At 44.9% G+C, this 23,306-nt stretch overlaps 1 protein-coding gene across 8 annotated transcripts in view; it reads left to right on the top strand.

Moving 5' to 3' along the window:
* The first annotated feature begins 408 nt into the window (after window positions 1–408).
* The window catches only part of LOC106584317 (centrosome-associated protein 350), a 39,698-nt gene continuing 16,800 nt past the window's right edge, over window positions 409–23,306 (top strand). For 3 of the 8 annotated variants that reach the window (XM_014169433.2, XM_014169434.2, XM_014169430.2), the window contains exons 1-18: window positions 409–780; window positions 5,873–5,958; window positions 6,405–6,448; window positions 6,634–6,757; window positions 6,899–7,070; window positions 7,352–7,923; window positions 8,038–8,124; window positions 10,160–10,273; window positions 11,853–11,969; window positions 14,063–14,733; window positions 15,041–15,165; window positions 17,450–18,384; window positions 18,486–18,648; window positions 18,889–19,031; window positions 19,129–19,321; window positions 22,445–22,665; window positions 22,762–22,925; window positions 23,104–23,214. In XM_014169433.2, the coding sequence (XP_014024908.2) occupies window positions 5,886–5,958; window positions 6,405–6,448; window positions 6,634–6,757; window positions 6,899–7,070; window positions 7,352–7,923; window positions 8,038–8,124; window positions 10,160–10,273; window positions 11,853–11,969; window positions 14,063–14,733; window positions 15,041–15,165; window positions 17,450–18,384; window positions 18,486–18,648; window positions 18,889–19,031; window positions 19,129–19,321; window positions 22,445–22,665; window positions 22,762–22,925; window positions 23,104–23,214 (4,029 nt within the window). In that variant the 5' untranslated portion in view covers window positions 409–780; window positions 5,873–5,885. Of the gene's footprint in view, window positions 781–5,872; window positions 5,959–6,404; window positions 6,449–6,633; window positions 6,758–6,898; window positions 7,071–7,351; window positions 7,924–8,037; window positions 8,125–10,159; window positions 10,274–11,852; window positions 11,970–14,062; window positions 14,734–15,040; window positions 15,166–17,449; window positions 18,385–18,485; window positions 18,649–18,888; window positions 19,032–19,128; window positions 19,322–22,444; window positions 22,666–22,761; window positions 22,926–23,103; window positions 23,215–23,306 lie in introns of those variants that run through there. The other 5 variants (XM_014169432.2, XM_014169435.2, XM_014169431.2 and 2 more) reach the window with 5 other exon arrangements.

Here is a 23,306-nt window from a genome sequence, read left to right as displayed (position 1 = left end):
TAATAATTTGTTCTTAACTGACTTGCCTAGTGAAATAAAGGTTGAATAAAAAAATACAAAATAAAATACTAAAAACGGGGACCATTTCTGAAGTTTCCAGACTGGGAATGCAAAGGAACACGGCCATTAATCGTCACTAGTTATCACAGCCACACATTCATAAATGGCTAAACTCCGCCTGTTTCTACAATTTATTTTCTTAAACTCTGATTTTAAAGCTACTCCGTACCTTAATAACACTGCTAACCTTTGCCTAATCCTAACCTTACTTTAAGACTAAAAAGCGAAATAAATTATATATTGCCAATTTCTATTTTGTGTTTGCAGTAACTAGTGACGCAACCCCTCTGGACTCCACCCACTGAGGACGGCTCCAGCAAAGATTTGTAAAACTAAACCTGTGGCTCCAGTCTTGTTTTGTGAAGTCACGTTTCCACCTCCCGCGAGTTTACACGTCACCAGTTTCCTGTTGTTATTTTGTCAATGGTGGACAGTCTAACTTACTCGTAAATGTCGGGGAATATCAACACTGTAACCAGGAAAAGACAACCTGGAAGGAGGTTAGCTACTTATTAATAGAAGCTAAAACCAAACTCTCCAAGCCTGTGGCATTGACAAGAGGCGGCAGCTAATTAGCTTAATAGCTGGCAAAAATCTGACAGTAGGCTTAGCAGCGGCCTTTTTGGTCGGTTTTGGAAAAGTTGCCTGATTTTATGTCCATCATTATGAAATTACCATCATCACGAGCTATGGACATCTAGTTTGGCGTCACCCGGACTGGTATGTAGCCACGATTGGCATATTTTAGAAGTTGTGCAAAATTACCTCTAAACGAAGCCCTAAACTATCGTTAGCGTTCTAACTACAACGTTAACTAATATTACGCCACTTACTAGCGAACATTGCGTTAGTAAAGTTTGATAGCTAGCTAACTGTGTTAGCTTGGTGTCACTGTTTTAGCTTGGTGTCACTGTTTTAGCTTGGTGTCACTGTTTTAGCTTGGTGACACTGTTTTAGCTTGGTGTCACTGTTTTAGCTTGTAACGGGGGTTGTTGGCTTGCTAATGTTATCCAGCCCATAGCCCAATCATCCCCATAGTTACCGAAGAGAGTTATGATTACATATAAAATGTTCTATACTATATGTGATGTAAATCCCCGATTGGCAAATAATTAGTTAGGTAACGTTAACTAGTTAGCAATCTTAAAAAATAGTTAACGTTAACTTACGTTAGCTAGCTACAATTAGTAAACTAGCCAGGCTAACTAACAATTCACTTAGATGACTAATAATGTGATGTAGTTGTTGAGCGGCTTCATTGTAAGTATATTGTATGTTTTTAATATTCAATAAAAAACTGGATAGTAAGCTTTTCTAGATTAGTTAGAAATTCTCACCTCTCCTTTGCAGTGACAATGAGAACGACTTGCAGCCGACCGATGTTATGTTGTGCTTCAAACTGTAATACGCGACAGTTTCTGTGCATAATTATTCACCAAATGTATCGTGGAGTTGGGTTTAATCGCCTACTAGCTAACTAACGAAGTTGCTTTAACTTTGTTGGGAGCCACACCTCAGCTGTTCTGCCTTTGTTGAAAAATATTTGGAAGATTTATAGTAGTAACTGTTTATGACTGTATTTTATAATGTAACGTTAATAACACTGAAACTGTAGATTGTAGCTGTCATTTTACACTTAGTTTTGACAAATTGATACATTTCAAGCCTTTATTTTTGCCTGCACTATCTGATAATTTGCTATGTCTGTAGTGAATATTGATCTCCAGTGGGACATATTTTCCAGTACATGTTGTTTTAGACCTCATGTTTTATTGAACACACTGATTTGTGGCTATCACTGGGTTTGCAGCCAGACTGTCAAAAGTGGTTGCTGTGAGTAGATGGGCTGTAGGCTGGATCTTGAATATTAAAACACCATTTGAAATAGTCATCCATGTCAGCCTGAGCTGTTGTTTATCACAGAGAGCCTATTAAACCTAATTATGTCGTTTATTATGGGTAAACTGCAGTGACATGAGAGGAATGCATGGAGTGTGAAATATGAGATTCCAGAAGGCCCTGTTTTTTTCAAAGAACGCATAGCTAGATACATGGACATCAGAAATCCCCATATGCCCTCAGATGAACCATCACAGGCAAAGTGTCAATACAGGACTAAGATTGGATCCTAGTACACCGGCTCTGAAAGAAAGCAAAGGTAACCTGCCTCAATAACTACCGCCCTGTAGCATTCACCTCGGTAGCCATGAAGTGCTTCGAGGCTGGTCGTGGCTCACATCAACACCATCCCGGAAACCCTGGACCCACTCCAATTCGCATACCGTCCCAACAGATCCACAGATGACATAATCTCAATCTCATTCCACACTGCCCTTTTCCACCTGGACAAAATGAACCCCTATGTGAGAATGCTGTTCATTGACTACAGCTCAGCGTTCAACACCATTGTGCCCACAAAGCTCATCACTAAGCTAAGGACCCTGGGACTAAACACTTCCCTCTGCAACTGGATCCTGGACTTCTTGACAGGCCGCCCCCAGGTGGTAAGGGTACACAACATCTGCCATGCTGATCCTCAACACTGGGGCCCCTCACGTGTGCGTGCTTAGTCCGCTCCTGTACTCCCTGTTCACCCACGACTGCGTGGCCAAGCACGACTCCAACATCATCAAGTTTGCTGACGACACAAGTGTTAGGCTTAACTGAGCCGTGTGGCTCAGTTGGTAGAGCATGGTGTTTGCAACGCCAGGGTTGTGGGTTCGATTCCCACGGGGGACCAGTACGGATCATTTTTTAAATGAAATGTATGCATTCACTACTGTAAGTCGCTCTAGATAAGAGCATCTGCTAAATGACTAAAATGTAATGTAAAAAATTAGACCGCCTACAGGGAGGAGGGCGCAGGACAACAACCTCTCCCTCAACGTGAGCAAGTCAAAGGAGAGGGGGCTGAACAGGCCCCCATTAACATCGACGTGGCTGTTGTGGAGCGGGTCGAGAGCTTCAAGTTCCTTGGTGTCCACATTACCAACAAACTAACATGGTCCAAGCACACCAAGCACACCAAGACAGTCGTGAAGAGGGCACGACAACACCTTTTCCCCTTCAGGAGACTGAAAAGTTTTAGCATAGGTCCCTAGATAATCAAAAAGTTCTACAGCAGCATCATCGAGAGCATCCTGACCGGTTACATCACCGCCTGGTATGGCAACTGTTCGGGTTTCAACCGTAAGGCGCTACAGAGGGTAGTGCATACGACCCAGTACATCACTGGGGCCAAGCTTCCTGCCATCCAGGACCTATATACTATACGGTGTCAGAAGGCTTAAAAAATTGTCAGACTCCAGTCACCCAAGTCATAGACTGTTCTCTCTGCTACCACATGGCAAGCAGTAACGGAGCGCCAAGTCTAGTTCCAAAAAGCTCCTTAACAGCTTCTACCCCCAAGCCATAAGACTGCTGAACAATTAATCAAATGGCCACCTGTACTATTTACATTGACACCCCCTCCTTTGTTTTAACTCTGCTGCTACTCGCTGTTTATGTGCATAGTCACTTTATCCCTACCTAGATGTACTAATGACCTCGACTAACCTGTACCACCACACATTGACTCGTTACTGGTCTTCCCTGTATATACCCTCGTTATTTTATTTGTTACTTTTTAATTTAATTTTTTACTTTATTTCTTGAATTGCGTTGTTGGTTAAGGGCTTGTAAGTAAGCATTTCACAGTAAGGTCTGCACCTGTTGTATTCAGAGCATGTGACATACAATTGTGATTTCATTAATTTAAGCACATTTCAACATTGGAGGGAAATGCGTTGGTTCTACTGTCACCCTACTTGAAGAGTTTTTTTTATTTTATTTTTTTCTCAAAAAATGTGAAATAATACACCCAAAGCCAAGTCATCTTCTTTCTTATGTTCCTATCTCGTCATAAGGAAACCTTGTTAGGTATTTGCTGTAGAACCGGTTGGAATGGAAATAGAACAGCTCTTTAAATGGAAGTGCAACAGCTCTTGAGTCAGCAGTCTGTCATTAATGATACATTGGCTATTTATTTCCTTCATACATCCATACGTATGTATAATCAATCCTGTTTTGAACCTCTGCAGATGCTGGGTAAGAGGTTCTTGTCCCAGTCACTTAGATTTTTTAGCCTGCCTGCAAGTAGCATTAATGCAGTGTTTGGCTTCAATGTGTGTCTGCTCAGGTGGTTCGTACTCTGTTTTCCTGGATAGATGGCAGCATAAAAGTACTGCTGCTGACCTTAGGTTCCTTTTTCTCACATACAGTGCCTTCGGAAAGTATTCAGACCCCTTGACTTTTTCCACATTTTGTTACAGCCTTATTCTAAAATGTATTTAAATACTTTTCCCCCTCCATTTACACCCAATACCCCATAATGACAAAGCAAAAACATGTTTTTATATATGTGCAATTATTACATTTACATAAGTATTCAGACCCTTTACTCAGTACTTTGTTGAAGTACCTTTGGCAGCGATTACAGCCTTGAGTCTTGGATATGACGCTACAAGCTTGGCACACCTGTACTTGGGGAGTTTCTCCCATTCTTCTCAGCAGATCCTCTCAAGCTCTGTCAGGTTGGATGGGGAGTGTTGCTGCACAGCTATTTTCAGGTCTCTCCAGAGATGTACGATCGGGTTCAAGTCCGGGATCTGGCTGGGCCACTCAAGGACATTCAGAGACTTGTCCCAAAGCCACTCCTGCTTTGTCTTGGCTGTGTGCTTAGGGTCGTTGTCCTGTTGGAAGGTGAACCTTCTCCCCAGTCTGTGGTCTTGAGCGCTCTGGAGCATGTTTTCATCAAGGATCTTTCTGTACTTTGCTCCGTTCATCTTTCCCTCGATCCTGACTAGTCTCCCAGTCCCTGCCACTGAAAAACATCTCCACAGCATGATGCTGCCACCACCATGCTTCACCGTAGGTATGGTGCCAAGTTTCCTCCAGACGTGATGCTTGGCATTCAGGCCAGAGAGTTCAATTTTGGTTTCATCAGACCAGAGAATCTTGTTTTTCATGGTCTGAGAGTCTTTAGGTGCCTTTTGGCAAACTCCAAGCAGGCTGTTGGGCTTTTTTCTGAGGAGTGGCTTCAGTCTGGCCAATCTACCATAAAGGCCTGATTGGTGGAGTGCTGCAGAGATGGTTGTCCTTCTGGAAGGTTCTCCCATCTCCACAGAGGAACTCTGGAGCTCTGTCAGAGTAACCATCGGGTTCTTGGTTACCTCCCTGACCAAGACCCTTCTCCTCCGATTGCTCAGTTTGGCTGGGCGGCCAGCTCTAGGAAGAGTCTTGGTGGTTCCAAACATCTTCCATTTAAGAATGATGGTGGCCACTGTGTTCTTGGGGGCCTTCAATGCTGCAGACATTTTTTTTGGTCCCCTTCTCCAGATCTGTGCCTCGACACAATCCTGTCTTGAAATTCTACGGACAATTCCTTCGACCTCATGGCTTGGTTTTTGCTCTGACATGCACTGTCAACTCTACAACGTTTATATAGACAGGTGTGTGCCTTTCCAAATCATGTTCAATCAATTGAATTTACCACAGGTGGACTCCAAGTTTTAGTTGCATCTCAAGGATGATCAATGGGAACAGGATGCACCTGAGCTCAATTTCGAGGCTCATTGCAAAGGGTCTGAATACTTATTAAGTAAATAAGGTATTTCTCTTTTAGAGTGCTAATTTTTATTTAATTTAGTCAAATTTAGGATAAGGCTGTAACGTGGTCTGAATACTTTCCCAAAGGCACTGTACAGTCACTCTGAACTTTAGCAATTTTTCTTTTTTCTAACTTAATTACTGTCTTGTATTATTCTAATGGAAGGTGAACAGGAGTGATGTGGAGCTCCAAGCGGAATGAGCCATCCCTGACTGCCCCGGCGCAGACTACTGGGCAGGACAACAGGAGAGGTCAGCTTCTTAATGTCTCTGATGCAATTTTTTTATTTTTTATTTAACTAGGCAAGTAAAGTTAAGAACAAATTGTTATTTACAATGACGACCTACACCGGCCAAACCCCGGACGACGCTGGGCCAATTGTGCGCTGCCCTATGGGACTCCCAATCACGGCCAGTTGTGATACAGCCTGGATTTGAACCAGGGTGTCTGTAGTGACGCCTCAAGCACTGAGATGCAGTGCCTTAGACCGGCTGCGCCACTCGGGAGCCCGTTCTTCTATTACCATTCTTCTATCAGTGGCAACATTCTGTCTGTCACACTGAAGGAAGAAGGACGTGGGAAAGCTCTTCATGTTACCTCAAATGTGTCTATGGGGCTGCAAAGGCTTTGTTTACCTTTTTGTTTTTGGTGGGGGTTTTTCTTTTTTTTCTTTTTTTTAATGCCTTTCTCCCCTCAGAGCTGTCAGCTGCATGGAAAAGTCTGAATCAGACCAAAGCTGCTGTAAGTAAACCCATATTAACAATGTTGTCTCATGGTTTCACAGTTTTTCTATTTTTGTAGACTCACCACTTAATGCAATGACACATGGGCTGTGGTATTTGAAGTGTCTGTCTGGGCTCTTACTTGAGTTTTTGTTCTGCATTCTTTGTCTGAGTCAGGCGCTTTTGTTTTCCTTGCAATTGCAGCACATTGAGAACCGCCAGGAGGCAGCTCCTGGCTCTGGAGTTCTGCTGGATTCCGTCATGGATACAAAGAAAAGCTCTGGGGGCGCCACCAGGAAAGTGAGCCGCAGAGGTGAGGCGCACAATGGTATATCTCATCCTTGTAAGCCATGGTTACTATTTACAGAACAAGGTTCTCAAACTGGACTTAGCAGCAGGCATCGTCATTACTCTGCGTTGTTTTGCATTGCAAGGTTACAAGGAATTCTAACCATATCTCCTGACTCAGATGGGCGGCGCACAGAGGACTGCTCTCAGGCAGGCGGAACCTCCAAGTCCAGAAGGAGGAGTCATCGGAGCCCAGACAAGAGTTCCCGCAGCCCCCTGAGGAACACCACACAGGACAGCAACGTCCACAGGAACAACTGTGTTGAGTTTAAAGAGCCTCTGACCTCTTATAGGTATGCACTGTTAATGAGATGTAAAAACATTTGAAGTGTATTTCTACCATGTTTACTAATGTATGCTGAGGTTGTGCGACGATACAGTGCAAAAGGTTGTGTTTTTAGTCCCTGACTGTAATCCTATAAGTCCTGCAGTCAGAGATGGACGTTAAGTCGCTACTTTTACAGCCACATGTACATGTGTAGGTCTTTGCACATAAGGCTGCCATTCAAAGCCATGTGATCTTGACACATCCCATTCAAATAGCCTGAATGCTTAAGTGACCCCCCCCCCCCAGGGAAGCAACCCCAACACCCCCCCTGACCTCCTCCCAGCTGGAGGCCCACAGTCTGCAGTCGGAGGTTGCCACCCCCCCTCCCCCGGACTCCTGTCTCAGCCAGCTGGTCTACCAGAGCGACACGCGAGACCAGCAGACTCGCGGAGACCTGGACAGCACACACTCGTCTGCTCTGGACAGCACTGTGGTGCGCTACCTCAACCACCGTCCCATGCTGGAAGCCCTGCGGCCGCGAGGCCACGCTGCTACAGCCAGAAACGCTAACAAGGAGGGGGGCCCGGAGGACAGAGCACACACCCTGGAGGGCCCGGCCCCACCCCCAGCAGAGACTGTTTCCTCAAGCCCTGGTTCGGCCTCCCAGAGGCTGGAGAACCTGAGGCGGAGGAAGCCTGACGACAAGCTGGAGAAGCTGAAGGAGACGATCCGCAGACAGAGAGAGCACCTGGAGGCTGCTGACAGAGATGGGCTGCTGGAGCAGCCTGTGGGCATCAGTGGAGCTGTGGAGACCACCACCATACCCACGGCTAAGATACGCAAAGTGGCAGCCGCACCTCCGGCACCTATATACAAAGGTAAAGCCCACTGGATAGAGAAAGTTGGTCTCCAGTTGCACTGGATGTAAAAATCTGATTTACATCATTCCTTCAAACCAAATCTTATGTAACACAGTCATTTGTTCTTATCAGGTTTCAACAGGAGTGAGACCAAGATCTGCACTCCTGACGGTAAAGTGTGGCGAGAGATCTACAGAGACCTGTCTCGCCAGCTGTCAGGTGAGCACTGAGTGGTAGATGACCAATCAAAGGACACACCCTATGCTATTAGCTATGCTTACATAATGACCCCTGTAGTTAACAGGTGTTATTGATAGTTGTGGGGAGTGACTAAAAGGACTGTGGAGATGAACTGCCAGCTCATCACCGCTCAATAGAATCAATGGGCTGTTGACGTCTCAGTGGATCTACAATGGAAAAGGGCATCAGGTGGACAGTGTAGTCCAGGGCTGCTCAAGTACTATTTGAGAACATCTGATCACACACATTTCATGGTGGCACAGGTCTGAATGGTTATTGTTGTTTATTGGCATAATAACAAACCCCCACCTCGCAACCCATGCGATCCCTTGTTCACACCTTTTGTTGGCGGAGAATTTTTAGCAGTTTTAATGCTCATTTCCTGCAATTGTACACATTTTCCCATTCATTACGTGTTTCTATGATACAGGGGTCAAAGCTTCCCCAAAATAACTTGGTCTCTGTAGTAGAACATTTATTTTGATTGGCGATTTTGTGCATTTATCAAGATAGCCTGATTTCAAATGTGTCATGTAAACAAGATTATTAGGGAAATCGTGAACATTTAAATCAAGCTATTATATTAATCTGCTGTTCACAATAATAGTATTATTGTGTGCATACTCAGTGCTGGCCATGTTCCACTTGGTCAGTCACCGGGATCGTCTCGTAAACACCAGCCACACTACACGATAATGGCAACAGAAATTCTGATGCTGCCAGAACTTTGTCAGAGCCTACGACTTAACGTAGTGGTACTTAATCGTCAGACCTAGACCCTGTCACGCTGAATGACGCTAGACGTCCCGACAATCGTTTACGACCTAAGGATTTGCCTACAACGTGAACATTTTGTCTGGTACGACAAAATCGTGGCAAAAGATAGCTAAAATCGTAGTCTGCAAAGTCTTTAAGTGTTTTTCTTTTTGAGCCACCTGTCCAATCTTTGGGATGGAAAAAAGCTTTGTTTTACTTGAATGACTAAAACCGGATATAAAGTATGTAGAAAAGATGATGGACCTATATAATCTTTGAGAACTAACAATTCTGAGAACTGAATTCGAGAGGATTTATTTTGTTTGAGCATAAGAACACAGCATTAGCCATGGCAAAATGCATATGATTGCAGGAAATTAACTTTAAAACTGCAAAATCCTCTCAGCTCTAATGCACAATATGTGGAATCACAGGAAACTTGCTTTAAAATTGCTACATTTTCTCTCAGCTCCATGGAGAAATCTGTGGAATTGTAAGAAATTGGCAAAAAAAGAAAATATTCTCTACATCACCAAGATGGAGGGCTCTAAAATATTATTGTCCAGGGCCATTCAGATTAGCTGACCAGACCTATTGCCACGCCCAATACCTAAGCTCCCAGTTCGATCCGGGAAAAAAAAAATGGAAATGTGTGTATATATCTATCTTATCTGATGTTCCGTTTTCAAGCTCCTGTGCTTAAATGCAGCTCTGCCATTCAAACTGCCCTGGAAAAGAGATGGCATAAAATACGCTCCAGTATTTTCAGAAAGACTAAGAGCTATTTTACCTATCCCAGTCAACTGGTTCCTTTAAGAAATAAAGCAACTGTCCTATTTCGGACAAGAATGATTTTGAAAGAAAACATTTCCACCAATGAAATGAGTGTCCTCTAAATTTAGGTTAACTTGATGAATACGGTGAGGTTTTTGCGGCAGCAGATTTTCCAGGCATTTTGCCACAACCGCAGCACTGCTCGCTTCCCTACCGTTTTGTACGACTGTTTGAAGAAAAAAAAAAAAGGATTTTCTTTGTCCTCCCTGGCTCCTGCTGATTCCTGGGCTTCCTCACAGGTTTTCATGCCAAAGTTCTATACTTCCTCCTCTTACACTGATACAGTACACCAGCTTCATATTCAATTGCTTTGTTTTGCATTCAGATATTTCTCAGGAAGCTACAAACTTTTTAGAAATGTGATAGTTCTGTTATTTTTCCCTCTTTTGTGTTCAAACTGTCATATCCTTTATCCCCGTCTTAGAGAGCACCAAGCCCAAGCAGCGACCCACAGAGAAGGCTAAGGAAAGGAAGCCGTCCAAGCCTGTGAGGAAAATCCATAAATCAGCTTCTGTTCCCGACCCGGAAACCAAGCTAGGTTGGATCTCTTTTCATTTCTCCCCGTCTCTCGCTTTTGATTTGTCTCTCGTGCTTACTTATCCTGGGTCTATGCGTTCAATAGAAGATGTGAAAGCTCCTCCAATATTGTGTGTGTAGGTGATAATTCATCACAAAGCCAAGGGGTCTTTCACAAACAGGGGGAATCTCCTCATTTGTTTTGGTTCATCAGTTACTGTACAGCATGCACACTGAACCTGAGCAGGTGTATCACAGTGAATACATCTGGCAGGCCTGTACCACATAAGGCCTTAACTGTGTGCAATTAAACAGGCCTGTTTGTCAGTGGCACCATTTAAGTCACTTATCCACAAAGAAATGTCCAGAATGTATCGCATGCTGATTGCAAGCAAGCCGCAGTGTAGATGCACACTATAGTTGGAATGCAGATGCGGCGCAGTTCTGCTGGGCTGGGCATACCAGCTCTCTGACAGCCACCCTGTACTGGGCCCATACCAGCTCTCTGACAGCCACCCTGTACCGGGCCCATACCAGCTCTCTGACCGCCACCCTGTACTGGGCCCATACCAGCCTCCCTCCCTCTTTCTTTGCCCCTCTCTCACTCGCTCTCGCTGTTCTTCCCAGTGCAGTGGAAAGTGAGATGAGTGTGGTATAGCGTAGTCTTACCCTGTCATCCCGCTGCTGGACTTCTGCTCCCAGCCCGCTCACCAAAAATAGCCCCCTGAAATCTATGATCAAGTTCAGCTCCTTTACCAAACAGGAACAGCTGCTTTCCGAACGTCAGCCCCTGCTTTGTAGAGCAAATCAGTAGGCTATATTGTTCAAAGTAATGGAAGAATTGAGAAATGGTAATGTTCCATTTGTTCAAAATGAATCCAGCAACTCTGTGCTTTGTGTTAGATCCCTTGAGTTCACTGCAGTGCTGACATCTTTTTATGAAGAAAGTTTTATTATTTTCAGCGTTGGTTTAGCAGATGGTGCATAATTGACCCATACTCATCACATTTGCATAATGCAGCTCTAAAATAATTTCTCTCCAAAGACTTCATAGAAGAGCGAGACGACATCATTATGTCTCTTTTGTGCACATGAGTATCACTTCAGTAAAACAGCATTAGGTTTTATTTGATACATTTTCAAGGCGCAATAAGCTGTTGCAACATCAATTTTTGCATTTAGAAATGAATTATATGTACCAATTAAATCTTGAAGGATATAACTTATAAATGCCTCATGAGTTCAACTGTTGTACCCCATCATAACCAAAATAGAAGCTAGTTTTACTCCAATGTTTGTAACTATGTAAATGTAAACAAACACTGTATAGCCTCAAAACATAGTTAACTGTAATTTTGATATCATGGATGGTCAGTCCTTGTATCCATAGCTCTGTCTTACTGAGTGGCAAAAATGTCAGGTATATCCCTCCAGCTTTTTACCAAAACCGAGGCGGGTTGACCACTTTGTTTCAATTAAGGATTCTAAGTTGTAAGTCTTTGCTTTCTGATAAACATTCCTGCCATAAGTCATTACTGCTGAACTCTACACCGATCATGACCTTTCTGTGTGTTTTTGTGGTGTGCTCCCTGTTGCTGCAGTGATCAGCACCACGTCATGGCGGGAGGGCCAGAAGCTGGTGAAGATGGTACTGGGCACCGCTCCACGTCTGCCTCAAGAGCAAAGGCCAGAGCCCACAGACAGACTGGCCAGGACAGGTGGGTTGGGAGACATACAGTGCCTTCGGAAAGTATTCAGACCCCTTGACTTTTTCTACATTTTGTTACGTTACAGCCTTATTCTAAAATTGATTAAAAAAGAATCCTCAGCAATCTACACATTATCCCAAAATGACAAAGCGAAAACAGGTTTTTAGAAATTATTGCATATTTATTAAACAGAACTTATTTACGTAAGTATTCAGACCCTTTGCTATGAGATTCAAAATTAAGCTCAGGTGCATCCTGTTTCCATTGATCATTCTTGAGATGTTTCTACAAAGTACTGAGTAATGGGTCTGAATACTTAGGTAAATGTGATAGTTCAGTTTATTTTTAAATGTGCAACATTTTCTAAACCTGTTTTTGCTTTGTCATTATGGGGTATTGTGTGTAGATTGATGGGAAACCCCCCCCCCCCTAATTTAATCCGTTTTAGAGTAAGGCTGTAACGTAACAAAGTGGAAAAGGTCAAGGGGTCTGAATACTTTCTGAAGGCACTATCTACTACCCTCACCAATCTCTGCTCTACTTGGCCTTCTCTCCTCTATCCCTCTCACCCCCTCCACTAAATCACACAGTAATGTGTACGGCTACATGCACACAATAATGAGATTCTTGTGGATAGTCAGATTCATATAATAGTTTGATTAAAACGTTTACATACTATGCAAGAAGAACGATTCCCCTAATAATCATGTTTACAGTGACACCTAATTGCACTCTCATAAATGCAGAAAATTGCATTCATGTTACGGTATATGTGGTGTTCATGTTTTTTTTGTTTATTGCATGTTAAAAGGCGTACAGTGCACGGCTAAAGGAATATCAATAAATAAAGAGTTTGTCGTCTCTTCTAGCACAGGCAGTCTCCCTACATTAGCCAACTTTGTCTGTCAGTGACCGGAATGAATTAAGATTGACTAGCCGTTTCTGACTGACTGCGCAATTCAGCATGGTCTGGTTTCCATGGGTTGTGCTGGTGGTAGACTCATATCTGGGGGGTGAGGGTGAAGCATGAAGCTGCTTAAAGGGTTGTACTGCCAGTCTGTCTTTTTTTTTACTGATATATTAATTTCTGCATTGTTGGGGTTAGACTTTGCAAGAAAGGCATTTCACTGTACTTCTGCAAGTGACATTAAAACTTGAACTCCAGACAGAACGTTTACTTAAATAATTGTAGATGTCTTATCTGGATATAGCTACTAGGGCTGTCAAACCATTACAAACATTTATCAAGTTAATCGCATGGTTTTCTGTTGTTCACTGCGGTTAATCTCAAATTTATTGAAGATGTTTCAATTAAAACACACATTGGGTTGTAGGAATAATATATTTTGATTATAGGGGACGAAAACGCAAAATAAACTATTTAAGACAATTGAATAATAACAGATCAGTCAAGTCTTGAGTTGATGTAAAATATCATACAGCTATTAGATCTAGCCTACTTCTTATCCATGTTCTTCAACATGAACTAGTTACAAGCTGCTACTACAACAATTGGGATCATTTGGTTATCTTTTGACCTGAGGACTATTAACAAAAAACATAGCTAAATGGAATGGCTGTCCTGTTCTGTTTTTAAAATCGGAGTTTAATCTAGAGGCATTCTGCTATTACATTCTAAACATTCTCGTTTGGCTAACTAGCTAACGTTAGCATAACAACCTAGCTACTTCTGTGCAAATTAAGTGTCTGCTGTTATTTAAAGAAACGCCTGAGAAAGTGTACGGTTGAACTTTCTGTAAGTTTTCTTTCAGAATTGTTGCTCAAAGCTGCGCGTCTAGTTGTTTTAGCACTACAAGAGAGGCAGACCGCTCTGCTGCTGCTGTTGGTAGCAGCTGTTAGTAGACCAACAGCACAGAGTGTTGCGCTTAAAGGGTCTGTGAGGAAACGGACTTGGCTGACAAAAATTAAATGCGTAGCAAAGATTGCCGTTTAATTGTAACGCTTTAACTCTGACAGCCCTAATAGCTACCACGATTGTTCCCCTAATCATGCACACAAAACACATGTTCCTTTCAATTCACAATAACATTTAGTCACAAATCAATACAATACCCCTTGTGTCTTTTATACATCTTTTCCAGCATCCCATCCTCGGTCAAATTCGGAACCCTGTCCGGAGCTGAATTGTCGGTCCAGACCCAGCAGCTCAGAGAGACCCTGCAGCCGGGACAGGACCACCCAGCCCACCCCAGACCCTTTCTCTGCAGGCCCAGCCGAGGACAGGGCCCTCAACACAGACCTCCTGTCTGTAGACATCCAGGGCATCCTGGACGACCTGCAGCTGGAGCACAGAGCAGAGGAGCGAGCTCCAGTGGAGCCCAGGACAGGTTCAGTGTCCGGGGCCAGAACCACAGCATGGACGGCTGGTTGCTCATCCTTACGGGGCTCCCGCAGTGCCAGCCCCGCCAAGCGCAACAAGCCAGAGCCATCAGAACCAGGGCCCAAAAAGAGGCACTATGACGCCGACTCAGTGCGCCAGTACATCACCCGGCAACAAGAGGAGCGTAAGAGACGTCTAGTGGAGGAGCGACGGGCCCAGAGGGAGGAGGCGGAGAGCAGGAGCCAACGTCTTCAGGAGCTATACAGGAAACAGAGAGCGGGGGTAGCCAATAAGGGCCCTGCGGTACTGGAGAGTCCAGTACAGAAACGCCTGCAGGAGACCTACACCAAACTACTACTGGAACAGGCTGAGTTAGAACAGGAGCCTCTGCCTGACCAGACTCAGCCAGCCTCTACCACAGTCATCCACCAGGTAAAGGCATCTTTAGTTGTAATGGGGATGAAGCCCTCACTGTCCCTTTACTCACACGACAAGCTTTAGTGAAAATGTGGGTATAGAGCATGGTATGTATGGCGTGTCAAATGCATATTTATAGCTGCCCTTGTTACATTAAGAGCCAATATGTGAAATGATGACATGTAGAATTACCCTCAGTATAACTCTGGACATATAATGCTATTGCTCATATTTCATGTAGTCAAGTGGCCTGTAGGAAATGACTCATCCTGTGGTGAGTTAAACTAGCTGTGTTATTTGTGGTGTGTGTGTTCTCCTTTAGCAGAGGCCCTTGTACCAGCCATCCGGGGAGTCGGACAAGGAGAACAAGAGGCAGGAGAGACCCCAGAGTGCCTCCTCTAGCAGTGACCTGTCTCCATCTGAGCTACAGCCTCCTCCACTCTCCAGGTCAGCACACACCTCACTAAAACACTAATTACAGCTTATACAGTGCTTTCAGAAAGTATTAAGACCCCTGGACTTTTTCCACATTTTGTTAGGTTACAGCCTTATTCTAAAATGTATTTAAATTGTTTTTTTCCTCATCAGTCTACACACAATACCTCACCATGACAAAGCAAAAACAGGTTTAGCAAATTTATTACGAATATAAAACTGAAATCACATTTACGTAAGTATTCAGACCCTTTACTCAGTACTTTGTTGAAGCACCTTTGGCAGCGATTACAGCCTCGAGTCTTCTTGGGTATGATGCTACAAGCTTGGCACACCTGTATTTGTGGAGTTTCTCCCATTTGTTCTCTGCATATCCTCTCAAGCTCTGTCAGGTTGGATCGGGTTCAAGTCCGGGCTCTGGCTGGGCCACTCCTGCGTTGTCTTGGCTGTGTGCTTAGGGTTTTTGTCCTAGAAGGTGAACCTTCATCCCAGTCTGAGGTCCTGAGCTCTATGGAGCAGGTTTTCATCAAGGATCTCTCTGTACTTTGCTCTGTTCATCTTTTCCTTGATCCTGAGAAGTCTCTAAGTCCCTTCTGCTGAAAAAAATCCCCACAGCTTAATGCTGCCACCACAATGCATCACTGTAGGACATCGTGCCAGGTTTCCTCCAGGCCAAATAGTTCAATCTTGGTTTCGTCAGACCAGAGATTCTTCTTTCTCATGGTCTGAGAGTCCTTTAGGTTCCTTTTGGCAAACTCCAAACGGGTTCTTGGTCACCTCCCTGACCAAGGCCTTTCTCCCCGATTGCTCAGTTTGCCCGGGCGGCCAGCTCTAGGAAGAGTCTTGGTGGTTCCAAACTTCATCCATATATGAATGATGGAGGCCATTGTGTTCTTGAGGACCTTCAATGCTGCAGACATTTTTGGTACCCTTACCCATATCTGTACCTCTACATAATCCTGTCTCGGAGCTCTACAGACAATTCCTTCAACCTCATGGCTTGGTTTTTGCTCTGACATGCACTGTCAACTGTGGGACCTTATATAGACAGGTGTGTGCCTTTCCAAATCATGTCCAATCAATTGAATTTACCACAGGTGGACTCCAATCAAGTTTTAGTTGCATCTCAAGGATGATCAATGGGAACAGGATGCACCTGACCTCAATTTCGTGTCTCATAGCAAAGGGGTCTGAGTACTTACGTAAATAAGTTACTTCTGTTTTTTCTGTTTAATAAATATTCAAACGTTTCTAAAAACCTGTTTTCGCTTTGTCGTTATGGGGTATTATGTGTGGATTGCTGAGGATTTAGTTTTATTTAATCAATTTTAGAATAAGCCTGTAACGTAACAAAATGTTGAAAGAGTCAAGGGTCTGAATACTTTCCCGAAGGCACTGTATGTTACCTTTTTCATTAGCACTGGCTAGTGTAGAGGCCCAAAGCATAGAGCCATATTACCTCCTCATGGCGAAGGAACAGAGCCAATAAGGATTTTTTTTGTTTCTGAACGGTCTGTTTTCACGGGTTTCCATTGCAGCATTTCAGAACATAGTGCAGTATTTTATTTGTTTGTTTAACCGTTATTTTATCAGGGAGTCCTACTGAGACCAAGGTCTCTTTTACAGATGAGCCCTGAATTACAGAAAATACACACATCTAAATATAAACGCGGAAAGAAAAACACGGCCATTAAAAACTAACACATTCATCAAGTTCCTCAATCAGCTTTCTGAATTACCCTAGAGGCACCAGAACATCAAATTTTAAGAACATTTTGAAGATCGTTCAGCAAATAAGGTGCAAGAGAACTCATTTCCCTAGTATGCTCGGTGAACCATAAAATAGGGTACTTCTAGTGATAGTTTAGATGCAACAGTAACTTCAGATACTGTAAATATCTGTCTGGTCCTCACATAGGGTAAACATTATGGTATGTAACTGTCATCTGCATATGTTCATAAACTCATGAGTTGCTATGCAGTTCTTGGAATCTTGTTGAGTTGATCCTCGGCCCTGAACAATTTTTGCTTATACAATGAACACAAAGGTGGTTCTCAGAAAGTCCTATTTAGACTGTACAAGTCACATATTTTAATGGCTTCATGCATATTTAGGTGTCTTAAACCTTTGGCATAGTATCCTATGGACAATGTTGCTCTATACTAAAAGTATTTTATGGGTCCATAATACTAAAGAACTTTGTAAATCCCCAAAACAATATTTTGAGTGTTTCTGAGCCCTATGTTTAAAAAAATGGTGTATTTGAATAATAATCCTCCACTCTCTCTCCTTTAGGAATGAGCTGGGACTGGGAGTTCCATCGTGGCTGCAGCCAGACCGTCTGAGTCCTGCAGTCAGACCCTCCAGTGCTCTGGCTCCCCCCACAGACGACAAGCTTTTCTCCCTGGGCCTGGAAACGGGAGGGGACTCTGGGGTGAGGGGAACCAGGCCTCAGCACTCCACAGGAGCAGCCAACAAGACCAAGATGAACCGCATTGAGGCCATGAAAGCCACAGCCGCATCCCTGTCTACCCACATAGAGAGTGAAGCGCGGAAACTGGCCGGCGCAGGGATCAACTATGGCTGTGCGAAGGACATGGATCTTACCGGTCTGACCCATCTTCAGCCTCAAGACGACGGCTGCTGGGCCAAGCCTGTGAGCCCATCGGTCAGAGAGAGCGCTGATGCTGCTGACGAGCTGTCCCTGAGAATCCAGAGGCTCCTGAGTGCTGGCCAGAGCGCATACAACGGAGCTCTCCCAGGGGTGGGCAACCTGCACAGCTTCAGGGAACAGAGAGGCGGGGCCTCTGCTTCAGGCAGCAGGCCCCACACATCCCCAGGCCTCGGCTCTCATAAGAGGCCGGAGGAGCACCCTGAGGCACCGTGGAAGACAAAGCTCCATGACTCCAGCGGTGACTCCATCAGTGAGGGCCCACTGCTGAGCGAGGGCAGCCTGTCGGAGGGCAACGAGAGCCCCCGCACGCCCATAAAGAGGGTCCCCAAACCAGCAGAGCGTCTCGGGTCACTGGACTTCTGTGCGGGCCAGAGGGAGGGCTTCCAGCCCATCTCTCACTTCCAGAGAGCGGCAGAGAAGTACCCAGCCCTCAGCACCCTCCCCTTCTCTCAGACACGGGACCGCAGCCGAGGCCCATGGGAGGAACTGACCAAGGGAAGTCCTCATAGCGTCATCAACATCTTCACGAAGAACCACCTGCACAACCACACCAAGGGTTAGCCAACACATTTACACACCCAACCCTATCCATAGAAGTGTTTTGAATGAAGAACGAATGTTTAACCCATCGTCTATTCCTCTGGCTTCTCCCTGCAGTTGGAGGAGAGGAGCGAGCAGACAGGAGCTCCCCTGCTGTGCGTTGTGGCCTGTCTGCAGCCAGCTCGGTGGATGTGGCACCAGTGTATGAGGATGACTTTGTGTCGTCCCGTAGCAGCGGTGGCGGGAGCAGCCTGTCTAAGAAAGGATACAACGGATGCAGGTAAAGTGGTTTGTACACTGTCACATGACTGGGTGTTGCTATCTGAATACCTCTCATGCAATTAAAACATTTGAAAATCCTGTAAAAATGACGGAACCCGACCACAAGGTGGCACTGTCGTCACATGGCTGGCTAGGAGTTCACCTCAACAGATGTGAGTTGTTGTTTTAGTAGTCTGTGGTGGTTTGATGCACGTGATGTGGGTCTTAAACCATCTTTTATCTCGACGTCTCATTGCAGCATCACCAGTGGGAACAGTCACTATGACGAGTTGATGAGTCGCAGGTCCCCTTATGACACCCGGACTATAGACCTGCCATCCCATCACTCCTCAGGCTCCACTCCAGTATCTTCACCTCACTCAAAGGGCTCAGTGAAAAAGGGTGAGACTCTCCCCACAAAATAAAAGAACCACTTCCCCTGAAATCATGCAGCCAAGTGACAATTTCTTACTAGTGGAAGTGTCTCCCATCTCTTTAGGCGCTGCTTCAGACAAGAGTGATGCCACTCTGGTGGAAGAGCAGAGGAGCCCCTGCTCTCCGGGGTCGGAGAGCCTGTCTAGAGACTCAAGACGAGGAGGCTCAGCCTCTGAGAGAAGCTCCATCCACAGCCTGGTGAAGAGCGTGTACACTGACAGTACACTAGGGGGCGCCTCGGGCTACTTACACTGCAGGTAAGGCGTTCCAGCCCAGACCACTTCTGAGGGGCCCAGGGGAATTCCCAAGAGCTTGAATATCCTCCCTGACCTTCAGTGATTACTGGTAGTTCCTTCCTTCCTGAGCTTCTTGGTTGTCTTACAATCTCTGAGCACATTTGTGTGGGAGATATTATTGCTGGCATATGGGCACAATGCCTCTTTCAATTACATGAGTTTCTGGTCTATTTGTTTCACTGTACAGTCTCACTTCATGTATGCGACACAATTTCCTTGTTAGCCAGCAGCATACCACCCTGCATCCACTGCTGGCTTGCCTCTGAAGCTAAGCAGGGGTGGTCCTGGTCGGTCCCTGGGTGGGAGACCAGATGCTGCTGGAGCGGTGTTTGAGGGCCAGTAGGAGGGCCTCTGGACAAAAAACAAATATCCCAATGCCCCAGAGCAGTGATTGGGGACATTGCCCTGTGTAGGGTGCTGTCTTTCGGTTTGGACATTAAATGGGTGTCCTGATTCTCTGTGGTCACGAAAGATCCCATGGCACTTATCATAAGAGTAGTGGTGTTAACCCCGGTGTCCTGGCTAAATTCCAAATCTGACCCCACCATCATAGCCACCTAGTTATCCCCAGCCTCCAATTGGTTCATTCATCCCCCCCTTTCCCCTGTAAATATTCCCCAGGTCGTTGCTGTTCTCAGTCAACTTGCCTGGTAAAATAAGGGTAAAATAAATAAATTATTAAGTGGTCCCTGGCTTCCAAAGACCACCACTCATAATATTTACACATTTCCAAGTGACTGGAGAGAATATTGGAGTGAACTTGGACACCACATCAGCCACAGTGTTCTCTCTACAGGGTCTCTTTGCCAACATTAAGATGCATCTCACTCTCTGTCAGGCCTGAGCAGCGAATGAATGGCGTCTTTTCAGTTCACTTCCCAATATAATGGGGGGCCCATTATATACACTGAGTGTACAAAACATTATGAACACTTTCCATGACAGACTGACCAGGTGAAGGCAGTGATCCCTTATTGATGTCACTTGTTAAATCTACTTTAATCAGTGTCGATAAAGGGGAGTAGACCGGTTAAAGAGGTTTTTTTTGTTGCCTTGAGACAATTGAGATATGGATGGTATGTGTGCCATTCACTTTGAACGGGTTATGGTAGTAGGTGCCAGACTCACTGGTTTGTCAAGAACTGCAACGCTTCTGGGGTTTTCTTGCTCGACAGTTTCCCGCACATATCAAGAATGGCCCACCACCCAAAGGACATCAAGCCAACTTGACACAACTGTGGGGGAACATTGGAGCCAACATGGGCCAGCATCCCTGTGGAATGCTTTCAACACCTTGTAGAGTCCATGTCTCAAAGAATTGAGTCTGTTTTGAGGGCCAAAGAGGGTGCAACTCAATATTAGGAAGGTGTTCCTAATGTTTTGTACACAATTATATTTATTTTTGTGAATGGATTTAGTCATACCCAATGCATTTTATCAAAATTCACTACATCACCAAAAGTATATGGACACACCCCTTCAAATTAATGGATTCGGCTATTTCAGCCGCACCCATTGCTGACAAGTGTGTAAAATCGAGCACACAGCCATGCAATCGCCATAGACAAACGTTGGCAGTAGAATGGCCTTACTGAAGAGCTCGGTGATTTTCAACGTGGCACCGTCATAGGATGCCACCTTTCCAACAAGTCCGTTCGGCGAATTACTGCCCTGCTAGAGCTGCCTCTGTCAACAAGTTTTTGGCTTCATGCTTCTTCTTCGCCATCAAATACATACATTTTTTTATTCAGTCGGAAACACGTATACAATATAATATGGCTGTGGTTTTCATGACTGATAATGCACATTTCAGGCTCATTCTTAGCCTACATAAGAAGGAATCCTGAAGTAAAATTGACGCGCCAATTGCACATCGTATGGCCTTAGCTTACTCAACACTCTAGGATGCTTATTTTGCTGTGGCTATAGATCTGGGCATCGAGGCTAAGAGCTAATGATTCAAATGTGTTTAGGAAGTCTAGTGGAGAGTGCCAGGGAAAAATAGTATTTTGGCTGTTGCTCTGGTTGTGGCTGAAGGGTCTACAGCAGCCTGCCTCATGGCAGCCTAACACTGACTCTTTTGTTTGGGCAGCGAGGTTGTTAAATCTCCTCACTGCAAAATGGGCATGTTGCCAGGGAGTTTTTTTCCTCCTTCTCCTGGGACATTTGAGCCTCCCCAATGGTGTTTATTGTTTTTTTTTTGCCCAGGTGGTAGATTCTCTCCATACCTTTCTGTCTGCTTGATGTGATAGCGATTACATTCAGGATCACGTCCTTAATGCTGCAGTTGTTCTCTGGTAAGGTAAAACCCTGTGTACAATGGCAGTTGGAGCAGGAGAGATGCACCGCTGTCTACCATACTGTTCCTAGATAGGAAGCAGAAGCACATTATACTGTATCATCATGATTAGATGACTTTGCCCATTTTTGTTTGGCTCAAAGCAGCACAATATGTTCATTGAAAGTTATTTTCTTCACCTACTGTAGGTCTTAGGATGGCTTTCCTGGGGCCCCCTTTTCTTAATTCTGTTAGTTCCTGGTTCTCCATTTCACCTTGTTAATTTAGTGTTCTGGCAGTATAGCACACATACCTGAACTGAATCAAAGTTGTTAATGTTCCATGTGTTATGTTTAACGTATACTATACAGCCCGTATACTAAAAACGATGTCAACTGACATTGAAATGACCAAAACCTAATCAAACCTGTGTAGGAATGATAATGAACTTAATATTTTATAGTCTCGTCACTCTGTCCAGCTTGTTAAGTCTTCGAATGCCAGACAGTCAGGGAGCATCGGAAATTCTAAAAGCGATGGATGTGGGACTATATTTAGCAAATTTGACGGCGACTAAATAATATAAGAAATTTTAAGCTCGGCCCTTGGTTAAGACTGAATGAAACCCGCGGGGTAAAATATGTTTGACACCCTTGGTTTAAAGTATAATCCCAAACCCCTCCCCCACCACTTTTTCAAACGATAATCCAGCCTTCTTTAAGTTGACAGTTACAAATGGGAGTTTGTACGTTTTCAGAAAGCATGCATATGAATCAATTGTTTATTTTTCCTTCCCTTGGTTCCAGTTTGGGCTTGGACAGTAAGAAGTCCCCCAGAAGCCCTAGCCCGTCTCCAGCTGGCTCTCCAACAGACTCTAGTTCTCCTCGTGTGTCTCCAGGCAGCGCCTCCCTAGCCGGGGCAGACATCCTTGGTCTTGGGTCCGGCTGCCCTCACTCCTCAGCCCGCCCCAGCTCCTCCTCATCCCTGTCCGCTACACTGGGGGGCAGAGCAGAGCCCACGGCTGCAGGTATACCATCTAGAAACAACCGCTCAGTCGTTTTGATACATACTCTATTGCCTATCTACAACTTCCTTTGTTTCTATCCGTCTCTCTGTTGTCCAGGTGAGCTCCACTACACCCCAGGGGGGTTGCAGCAGCATATGTCTGCAGAGCTCCACTACCTGGAGTCTATAGAGGAGTCTGTGCGCCAGCTGGGCGACGTGGAGCGGTTAAGGGGCGTGTCTCTGGCGCAGCAGGAAAGTGTCTCGCTTGCCCAGATACTCAAGGTGAGGGAGGCCCAACCCACCAGTCAGAGCACCTGAGAGTGCTCGCTTATGTATATGAATGCTTAGTATAGGCACTACTCCACTCTTGAAACCTTAGCTATTGGCATGTAGTCATGTTCTGGTGGTTTTCATTCACCTTTTTCCATAGGTCCTGACCTTTGACCTCTAACCTTTTCAGGCGCAGCAGCAGCGGCACGAGCGTGACCTTCATGAGTTGAAGGTGAAGGCAGAGCAGGAGGCGCTGGAGACCCAATGGCAGCTGGAGGAGACACGGCAGAAAGCAGCCAGGGTACTGCACACAGCACTGGCATTTAGAACGGGCAACTCTGCAGAATCCACATACTTCTCACCTAGAGTTAGAACCATGCACCAACTTGGTAG

Source organism: Salmo salar, chromosome ssa23 (genome assembly GCF_905237065.1).
Source record: "Salmo salar chromosome ssa23, Ssal_v3.1, whole genome shotgun sequence".
Taxonomy (NCBI): Eukaryota; Metazoa; Chordata; class Actinopteri; order Salmoniformes; family Salmonidae; genus Salmo; species Salmo salar.
This window is presented reverse-complemented; position numbering and strand designations above follow the sequence as displayed.